We start from the raw sequence: 10104 nt of genomic DNA, 5'->3' as shown, positions 1-10104 counted from the left end.
CAGACATGAAAGCACCCGTGAAAACCATGTGCCTGGCTTCAAAACTGCCCCCAGCCCGTGCCCGCCCCTTTTACGTGCTCTTCCTTTGCTTGATTATGCTCCTGGTTCCTGTTCCACTCAGCCACTCTCCCTGTGGGTGTATAAACTGAGGGAGAAAGTGTGATGGCCTCACCACCACCAGGCTGTCGGGTGTTCTGTGTGCATCAGGCCGAGGAGACTTGGATTAACGAGATCAATTCACTTAGTTTTGGCTTGTGGGGAGGGCAAGGGGAGCATGGGCGGCTTCATCTGTGCTGTAAATCCCCTGCACGTACAGGCGCGTGTTGAGAGGGCCCTGCCACACCTCCCAGCTTTCTTCTGAGGATGTCCAGAAGGAATGAGCAAAGCAGGATGGCCTCCAGGAACAAAGGCCCCGAGGCTGACCCCAGATTTCCTGTGTCTACAAGCTGTGTTCTCCCAGCACGCCTGCCCCCTGCATTCATGAACAGTGGCTGAGCTGCAGGGATTGTGGGACTGAAGGCCAGCCAGCTGCGGGGAGCTGTGGCCTGGGCCGTGGCTTGGGATCAGGAAGACAGGCACCCAGACCTCAGTGAAGTAGGAGTTTTATTGAGTCCCTCCATGTCACATTAATGCATTAGCTTCACGGACAGTTTCAAAGACCGAGTCACACTGACGTCATGGGCTGGGGTAAGCTAGGCCAGCTTGAGGCACTGCGTGTTAAAGCTGTCCCCCTCCTTGCTGGCCACAGCCTCGAGCAGGGACTGTTTCTTCTGCATGCTCCGCGAGGACTCCAGCTCGTACATGGTGGTGAGGTTGAAGAGGACGCTCTCGTGCAGGTAGTGCCTGGGGTCCTGCTGCACCATGGCCTCCAGCTGCCGCAGGGAGTCCTTGAGCTTGCCCAAGTAGAGCAGACACACGGCAGCGTTGTTGTTGGCCTGGGGAGCAGCACACGCACAGCGTCAGCCACGCAACCAGGTTAGACACCCGCCCTCCAGGCTGCATGCTGGGCCCTGTGTCAGGGGTCTGGAGGTGGCGCTATCGGGCACAGCGCAGGCGGTCCCGCTGGGTCAGGTACCCCAGTGGCCATGGCCACTGCCTGGCGCCAGTGGACTGGAAAGCGAGAGTGTGCACAAGCCCGCAGGCCCCTGCTGAGACGTGTGGGTGCATGTTTCTGGTGTCTGTGACAGGCAGAGGGCGGGGGTCTGCGGCGTGAGTTCTTACCACTGCGTTTGCTGGATCCATCCTTAAGATCTCCGTGAAGAACCGGTGGGCTTCCGCGAAGTTATTCTGCCCGAGGTAAAGGAACGCTCTGTAACACAGGCGACGGTGGCAGTTAGCGGGGAAGGCCTATGAGCTGCTGTCCCCCAGCAAAACCCACAGGGGCTCTGGACACCACACAGACCCAGCGTGTGACCCTGCGTGGCCTGGGGTTCCAGGTCTCCAGGCAGAGATGGTGAGCTGCATTTTGTATTCAGGTTTGCAAATTAAGGATTAACTGCGATACAGTAAGTTCACCTAAATGACTTCCTGCTAAAAACGGACACCTGCTTCATTTCTGCTTTCTGATCTGGAGTGCAGGCTTTGCCTGGGGTGCGACTCCTCCTCACAAACGTGCGCCTGCACAGAGCTGTGCGCTGTCCTGCAGCACAGCAGAGCACAGTCCAGGACGGCCGTCGTGCCCTTACACACGCGCGCTGAAAATGGCGAAACGAGCAGTATTCCGGAGAACAAGGGTTAATGTCTCCGTGGAAATCAGCTTCTGTGACTAAAAGCACATCACCAAAATTCGGGAAACACCCGTGTTCTTCCCCTGTCTCAGTTCTGAGAGACACAGGGCAAGAGAGGCAGAGAGGCGCTCTAGGGAGCTTTCCTGCTCCGTCAGCAGGGCTCACACTCCTCTGGGAAATAGAAAACATCTATTTAGTTTTAAAATATTTACCTGTTCATTAAAACCGTGATTTTACCCTGTAGTCCACCCGATTTCTGCGTTACTTTCTCAACGTCTTGAAAATATTTTTCAGCTGTTTTTATGTCGCCAATCTGCTTTGACAAAATCATTTCGTCAGTTTAGTTGACAAAAGAAATATGAAGTCTATACCCATATGTGTAGTTCCCTAATGGCACGTTAGAATATGAAGACGCGTGTGTGCCAGGCAGAGGGAAACCTGAGTGACCATTTAGTAATCGTGACTTTTTGTAAGAAGACGAGACATTAACCGTACAGTGGAACGCCAACTCTCTATGTCAGAGACTAAGCTGCTAGTATCTGTGCCTTACTTGAAAGTCTTACGGTTTAGTAATTTCCACCTTTTGGAATGAATTCTGGCAGAGCATTAAGTAAAATAAAATGAATAATAAGATGAAGCATAAAATACTTAAAATATTGGTACAATATGAGCAGGCCCCAAGTCAACTTATGACTTATCTGTGGCTAGAAAAATGGTAGGTGCCATCACATTTGCAAATTTCAAAGTAACATTTTGATCAAATAATACAGAATTCTACTGTAAAAAACAAGCCAGATCAAACCCAAACGCAAACCCACCCTTACCGCATGTGTCAGGAACCCACGGCTGCCTGAAGCAAATGCAGCGGGATGAGCAGGGCTGGCGGCCCAGGGGCCCTGGGGAGCGGAGAGCTGAGTGCCCTGCCCTGACTCCTGACCCCACAGCTTGGTTTTACAAAGGCAGACTCAGGCTTTCTTTCACCTCCAGAAGCATAAGGAAGGGAATATAGGATCTAGGGCTTACAGGAATAGGTAAAAATGGAAGAACAGTCCTGTTATGGCCCGGACAGCGCTCATGAGGGTGAAGACAGCTGCTTTGTGTCCGGGGGCACCGCCTACGGGCGTCAGACTCTCCAGCAGCGAGCTCTGCATCACAGCCACGATGGAAGCTGATAGAACGTTGTCCTTTGTCCCTAGAGAAACAAGCTGAAGGTGTGCTGCTCACCTCTGTGAGGAGGAGGCTGAGGGGATCGATCGCTCAGCAGTCTAGTTAACTCTTAGACTTCCTGGAAAGCATCTGTCCAGCATTAAAATAAGCCTGCACATTCTCAGAAGTCTGGCTGGGAGATGGTTCTCAGGGGTCTGTCGTGTTTCTGCATGTCTTCCAAGCACAGATGCTGACAGGGTTTTGTTTGAAGCATCCACACAAGGATGCCTGTTTAGAGGACAGCCTTGTGAGCTAAACAGTGTCCCTCTGGGGCGAAGGACAGGCAGGCTCACCTCCCAGGAGCAAGGATTTGTTGTTCTAAGTTCAGGATCCCTCTCCAGCACACCCACTGCCGGCATCGTCAGGTCCTCGGTGAGGACCCTGAGGAATCAGGGCCGCATGTCCGGTGGAAACACCACTCTGGCCATGCTGCTGCTGCTCTGAGAAATCTCCTTCGTCCCTGACCTAGGAATCTCACATGTTTTGCCAGCATCCAGGAAAATGGCAGCTAACTCCACAACTTGCACATGGAGTAACATCTCAGGCCCTTCACAACTGTTGGTATTACCCCACAAAAGAAGTACCGTACGAGGAGGGAGAAAAACGAAACAGAACGAGACACAAAACGCAGGTGTGCACACACCACACACAGTGGCCCCTGTCCACCGCGGCTCTCGCCTGCACAGTCTGAAGCGTCTCAAGTCTACTACTGTGGACTTCTCACTTGCTGACTAAAAAGAAACCAGAGGCCGTGTGGACTCCACTACGTGGCCCTCAGCTCCCACAACTGGGTGTCCTGCATTCACGAAGGTCCTGTTTAACAGGAGAGTGTTTGATATGGATCTGAAGATGATGAGAGCTCATCATCAAGACCGATCAAAATTAACACATGCTGATGGCTGTGGAGAATGTTTCAGATGCACCTCTCCTTGGCCTTGTTAACAGCCTGTCCTGCAGATGCTGCCACCAGCTTTGCTTTCCAGATCAAAGAGTGAGGCTTGGAAAGATGGGGCAATTTTCTGAGGTCACACAGCTAACACAGAACATGTGGGGTCAACACCCAGGCCTGTCCAACGCCGAGACCACGTGCCGATCCTCCGCACGGCAAGGTCTCATGGGGCTGGCACGGGGCTTTACTGAAACAATGTCTCCGAGGAAGACCACAGAGCCATCTTGGGATATTCTTTGCTACCCACTGATTTTCCTGATGATTGAAAAGTAAGTTGATATTTTCAGAATTATTAAAATGTAATTAGGATATAAAATCCTACCGATTTCTAAAAGTTAGGAGCAACTGAAAAAATTAAACGTAAAAAGGCAAGTAAAAGTATTCCAGAATATGTAGAAAACAAATCAGCAAAAGACACTATTAAAAAGAAAAAACAGTGGCTCACACCTCTAATCCCAGCCCTTTGGGAGGCCAAGGTGGGAGGATTGCTTAATCTCAAAGAGTTCAAGACCAGACTGGGGAACAAAGTGAGACCCTGTCTCTACAAAAAAAAAAAAAAAAAAAAAAAAAAAAGCCAGGTGTGGCCCAAGCGTCTGTGGTCCCCAGCTACATGACAGCCTGAGGCAGGAAGATCTCTTAGCCCAGGAGTTTTACAGTGAACCATAATTGTGCCACTGGACTCCAGCCTGGGAGACAGAGCAAGATCTTGCCTCAAAAACAAAAACCAAAAAATAATGAGTGTACAAACTAAGCCAGAAAAAGAAAGCATAAACAAACAGAAATGTAAAAGGAGAAATAATTACAGGTGGAAACAAGGACATGGAAGTAATGGTAAGAGCATTGTCTTTATTCTGTGCAAATCCATGACAAAGCAGGGGCCAAACACAGGTGGCTTTCTAGAAAACTCTAAATTACCAAACCTGCTTTTGAGAAGTCACCCGTACACACACAAACCAGACACCAACGTCACTTACAAACACGAAACCCAGGCAGTGCAGCCCAGAGCGCCACCCTACTGCTTCTGTGCTGTGTTCCTGTGGCAGAAGCCTGAGCTGTGCGCAGGGTCTGGCTCTCCCCTCCTTGGGAGCTGTGACGGTTCATACTGAGTGTCAACTTGACTGGATTGACGGATGCAAAGTACTGTTCTGGGTGTGTCTGTGAGGGTGCTGCCTAAGGGGATGGCCATGTGAGTCACGGGGCTGGGGGAGGCAGACGCACCCGCATTCTGGGTGGGCCCCAGTGCAGCCAGAATAAAGCCAGCAGAAGCTGGAAGAGGAGACGTGCCGCGCCTCCCGGAACATCTTTCCGCCATGCTGGGTGCCTCCTGCCCTCCAACACCAGACTCCAGGTTCTTCAGCTTTTGGACTCTTGGACGTACACCAGTGATTTGCCAGGGGCTCCCAGGCCTTTGCCACAGACGGAAGGCTGCACTGTTGGCTTCCCTGCTTCCAAGGTTTTGGGACTCGGGCTGGCTTCCTTGCTCCTCGGCTCGCAGACGCCTATTGTGGGACTTCCCCTTGTGATCCTGATGAACTCCCCTCCACATGTGCACCTCTCCTGTGAGTCCTGTCCCTCTAGAGAGCGCTGACTGATACAAGCACTGAGGGGTGGGGGGGCCACGGGTGTGGCCTGGGCTGGGTCCTCCCCTCTGGCAGCAACCTGGAGGGCAGAGGTTCCAGACGATGGGGCCACAGGAGAGGGCAGCCTGGGTCGAGAGCCAGTGCGTGGAGGGAGTGCCCGGCACAGCTGCTGGACCCCTGGGACTCTGCCAGGGCAGGCAAAGCCGCTGCCTCCCAACCCAGCTGATGTCTTCTCGACTGCTCTGTTCTGCACCTGGCAGCCCTCCTGGTGGTGAACAGAGCTCCAGTTCTCAGCTCTTCACCTGCTTCTCTGCCACAGCTCTGGGATTCCTCACCACCTTGTTGGCACAGAAGCCATTACAAATGGGCAATGGCCGTTTTAAAGCATCCTCAAGGCAGAGTGTCCTGTAGCCCGTGGCTGTGAGCTGTTTCATGGAGAGGAAGGCAAGAAGGATTCTTCTCTGTAGTGTGGGCGTCAGATGACTTTAAACCATCCAAAGACAGCAGAGCTATTTTCACAGCCACATTAGGTTGTCAGATGGTATCAAATCTGTAGTCAGCTAGAAATTCTAGTTCTTTTCATATTTACTGCTGATAAACTTGAGTCACAGAAACCTAGGTCTGAAAGTGATACAGAAAACTCATTTCAGCTGGGCCCAGTGGCTCATGCCTGTAATCCCAGCACTTTGGGAGGCAGAGCCAGCAGGATTACTTGAGGCCAGGAGTTTGAGATCAGCCTAGGCAACACAGCGAGACCTCATCTCTATAAAAAACTTAGCTGGGCGTGGTGGCGCATTCCTATAGTCCCAGCTACTTGGGACGCCGAGGCGGGAGGACTGCTTGAGCCCAGGAGGTCACGGCTGCATTTGTGCCCCTGCACTCCAGCCTGTGTGACAGAGCCTGTCTCTAAAACAAAACAAGCCACCAAAAAGGTGCCACCCCAAACCCACACAGAAAACTTGTTTAAGCCTAAATTTTTATGTTATAAAACATGTTTATCAGAAAAACTGTTACATTTCAACTGGGCAGATCCCCTGAGGCTAATGTACAGAAACGAACAAAATCAAGATGCAGTCGATTTCGGAACACCTAGCTTCTCTTCCATGTTTTTGAGCTCTCCTTCCCCAGCTCCTCCTCCCACCCCACTGTGAGCCCCAAAGAGCCGGCCCCAGGGGTCCTCACCTTTCCTCAGACCCTCCCTCACCTGCTCTCTCTGCAGAACCCGAGGGCCTGCTGGGAACCAGGCTGGCTGTCAGTGCATAAATTTGGCTGCATCCGTGCAGAAGCCTCCTCTACTAGACAAGCTCGACCTTGGCTTCCTTCTCTGTCCTTGTAGAATCCAGTGTGAGCAAGAATCCTGCTAAATCAGTTTAGGAAAAATCCCTGCCCTCCATGTCTGGGCACCTGGGGCTCCGACCACCCTGGCCGGCTGTCAGCAGTGACCCTATCCAGTCTGCTTGGCCAGAAACCTCTTCCTGACGCTTCCTCTGGGTAATTTCCATCCGCTGACGCTGACCCTGACCCTGACGCCGTCCTTGGTTGTAAATTCCCACCTGTCCTCCTTGAAGTTGGAGTTGCATCCAGGCTGTCCCCTTCTGCATGGAAGTGCCATGAATCATGTTTCTTTTAGTAAGCGTTCCTTATATATTCTAGATGTAAGTCTCTTTTTGGATACAGGTTTTGCAAACAATCCCTCCTGTTCTGTAGGTTGTCTTCTTACCTTTCTTACGGTTTAAAGCACAGCAGCTTTCAGTTGTGGTGAAATCCCATTTACCTCTTTTTTGTTTTGCTTGCACTTTGGTGTCACATCCAGGATGATGAGGCCTGACATGGTGGCAGCAGCTGCTGGACGCTCTCCCCACCCTTTCCCTGGCCGCGGCCGGCACCCTCCACGCCTCAGGCTGGCAGCCAGCAGTCAGTCTCTTCTTTTCCTGTCTGAAGGTCTCCGTTGAGCTGATGCACAGGAACCTGCATGTCTTCAGACTACAAGCTGAGGGATTCTGGTACATGGCCGTGTGCATAAAACCACCCTCCTGGTTGAGACAGTCAAGGTGCCTGCACCCCGCTGGGAGCTGTGTCCCTCCGTGAAACATGCTGAGGTCTTTCCCAGCTTAACAGCGCCTCCCTGGCCTGCCCTTCCCCTTCTCCACTGCAGCGTCTCCCACCCTGCCCTGGGTCCCTGCCCTCTGGGAACTGGGTCAGAGGTGACCTTGGTTCTTGTTGAAGTCCTCTCAGCCACGGTGTTGACTGGTCCTGCATCCCCTTCCCCTTCATCCTGCCTGGGGTGGCTGGTTTATCCCAGACTTCCCACCACTCCCGTGGTGGCTGAGGTTTTCTCCCGCCTGATGACCTTCAGCTCTGCCCTTCGGTCCAGGACACTGAGGCTTGGGACTGACCACGACACTGTAGAACCGCCCTGTGCTCAGCTGCTCCCACACCACACACACACCCCTCGTCTGTGCTTGGCTGCTGTGCACCAAGCTGCTTTCCCAGTCCAGTGCGGTCCTCTAAGACCCACGTCCAAATGAGGACCCTCTAAGACCCAAGTCAAGAGCTTCTGAGGAGGCGGAATCTACGTAGGAGTGAAGTAGTTTGAAGAAGTATGAAATAACTCTGCTTCTGTTGGAAGATCGATTGCTTCTGCCCTTCCTTAATTGAGATCCTTATGTGAGAAACTCCTCTGGAATACAAATGTCTCAAATCTCGCTTACAACACAGATTTCTTTCAGAAGTGGAAATTCCCGTGTGGCCCCACTCTCTCTCCCCCTAACCCCAACACCCTTCTGTGTGGAAGGCGCCGGAGCTCTAGGGAGGCTCTGTGTGATGAAGATGAACGGACTGTGGCAGTGGCCATCGCAGGCATGTGAGTTTTCCACAGACAGCTGTCACCTGGCTGGCGGGTGCACCCCTTCTGAGAACACTGTCCCTGCACCTCTTCTTTGTGTTTAAAATTTTGCATTGAATGTAGGTGGCTCTAAAATATGAGCGAAAAATGGGAAACTCACTTATCACACCAGCAGCTGCCAGGTTGGACGAGAAGACACACTGGTGAATGCCAGGGACAGCACAGGTGCCCTCACTTTGTGAGAGGGCTCTGAGGAGCACACTTCCCATTTTATTATTTCAGAACATATTCCACTTTTGAATAGCAATCCTTGTTCTTTCCAAGAAATGCATAGCATAATTCTGGGCACTGAGCAAAGGGTCACAAATGGCTGTGTTCTTGGAGGGCAGAACCTGCCTCCTTCATCTTTCTTCTGAGATCCCGCATCTTCAACAACACGCTGACCTGCCGAAGCAGGAACTTAGCGGGGCTGGGTTTTCTGGACGCGTAGAGACGCAGGCAATGCGAGGCTGCAGGAGGGGTCCCACAGCGTCATGGCACATGGCGTCTTAAGAGATATCCCAGATGGCTAAGTATTGCAATCTTCATTTCCTTTAGAAAAACATGAAATTCAGCAACTTTGTTCTTCAGCAACAATAAAAATATCAGTGAGAGAGGTCTAGTAACGCAATTGGCAAGAGATGCAGATGGAATGGCCCTTGTTTGGGGCTTCAGTGAGTCTGGTCAGCCCATGTGCCTGTCTTTCTCCCCATTCTCCTTTGGCGAAAGCTCCTGCCCAGAGGCAGCGTCCCCATCCCCTCCTGGGGTCCTGAGAACAGCTAACGCCGAAGGCTTCCCCCGTGGCCAGTTTAGCACATTTCCTTTGCTGGATGGGGGACTTAAAGCATGCTGTGGAAGCTCAGCCTCCCTCCTGAGCTCCAGCCTCATTGCCAGAGCCCTCAGTGTGGTCAAGCCAGTGGCTCCCACTGGAAGGAGAGGCACTTCCAGATGCAAAAGCAATTCCAGCATCTACTTCTCAAATTGTGCAAAACATGGCTCGGAAATAAAGCTTCTGAGATCATCTCCAGGGCAGTGAGGAATGTGAGCAGGCCTGGGGCACTATGTTACTATGACAACCAGAGGACACATGTCAGGCACCCTGGAGGTCCCGGCCACGTGGGGCTTTCTCAGAGGTAACAAGGGTTGCTGCAGGCATCCCAGGGCCAGCAGGAGCCGATGGTCACAGGGCAGTTCACGAGTCATACATCTGTGCCTGTCCCGGGTTATTCAATGACAATCATCAGCTGTGCCCCATGCAAGGGGCCCACGGGAAGGGCTGTCCTCTAACACCACCCTGTGTCCCGTGAGGGCTTCCACAAGCAGGCAGCGTGCAGGAGACAGTGTGCGCATGTGTACAGATGAGTGTCAGTGCCTGTGTGAGCCACTGGGTGGGGGAGAGGAGAGGACCAGTGGTTCGTTGAGGGTGCGGACCCTGAGTTCGCAGAGGCCCTCTTCAAATTCTGGCTCCCCCATTATCTACGTGGCCTCCTGTAGCCGGATCTCACTGAATCAGGGACCTCAGTTTGCTGCTGTGTAAAACAGGCCAGACCCACTGTGGGTTAAATGCTCAACGCAGGGCCTGGCTCACGGTGCGTGGGTGCCTGTGGAAGGTCTGTGCTCCCCCTCAGCCATCCCTCGCGTGGGTGCCTGTGGAAGGTCCGTGCTGCCCCCTCAGCCGTCCCTTGCGTGGGTGCCTGTGGAAGGTCTGTGCTCCCCCTCAGCCGTCCCTCGCGTGGGTGCCTGTGGAAGGTCTGTGCT

The 10104-nt window shown here is 52.6% G+C and overlaps 1 protein-coding gene across 3 annotated transcripts in view; it reads right to left on the bottom strand.

Moving 5' to 3' along the window:
- Nucleotides 1-586: 586 nt before the first annotated feature.
- The window catches only part of TRAPPC12 (trafficking protein particle complex 12), a 95232-nt gene continuing 85714 nt past the window's right edge, over nucleotides 587-10104 (bottom strand). For 2 of the 3 annotated variants that reach the window (XM_017541971.1, XM_017541972.1), the window contains exons 10-12: nucleotides 1940-2040; nucleotides 1222-1309; nucleotides 587-935 (exon numbers count right to left, since the gene is read on the bottom strand). In XM_017541971.1, the coding sequence (XP_017397460.1) occupies nucleotides 693-935; nucleotides 1222-1309; nucleotides 1940-2040 (432 nt within the window). In that variant the 3' untranslated portion in view covers nucleotides 587-692. Of the gene's footprint in view, nucleotides 936-1221; nucleotides 1310-1939; nucleotides 2041-8153; nucleotides 8165-10104 lie in introns of those variants that run through there. The other variant, XM_017541976.1, reaches the window with a different exon arrangement.

The sequence above is a fragment of the Cebus imitator genome, unplaced genomic scaffold, assembly GCF_001604975.1.
Source record: "Cebus imitator isolate Cc_AM_T3 unplaced genomic scaffold, Cebus_imitator-1.0 Scaffold139, whole genome shotgun sequence".
Taxonomy (NCBI): Eukaryota; Metazoa; Chordata; class Mammalia; order Primates; family Cebidae; genus Cebus; species Cebus imitator.
The sequence above is the reverse complement of the archived record's forward strand: the minus strand, read 5'-3'. Positions and strand labels throughout refer to the sequence as shown.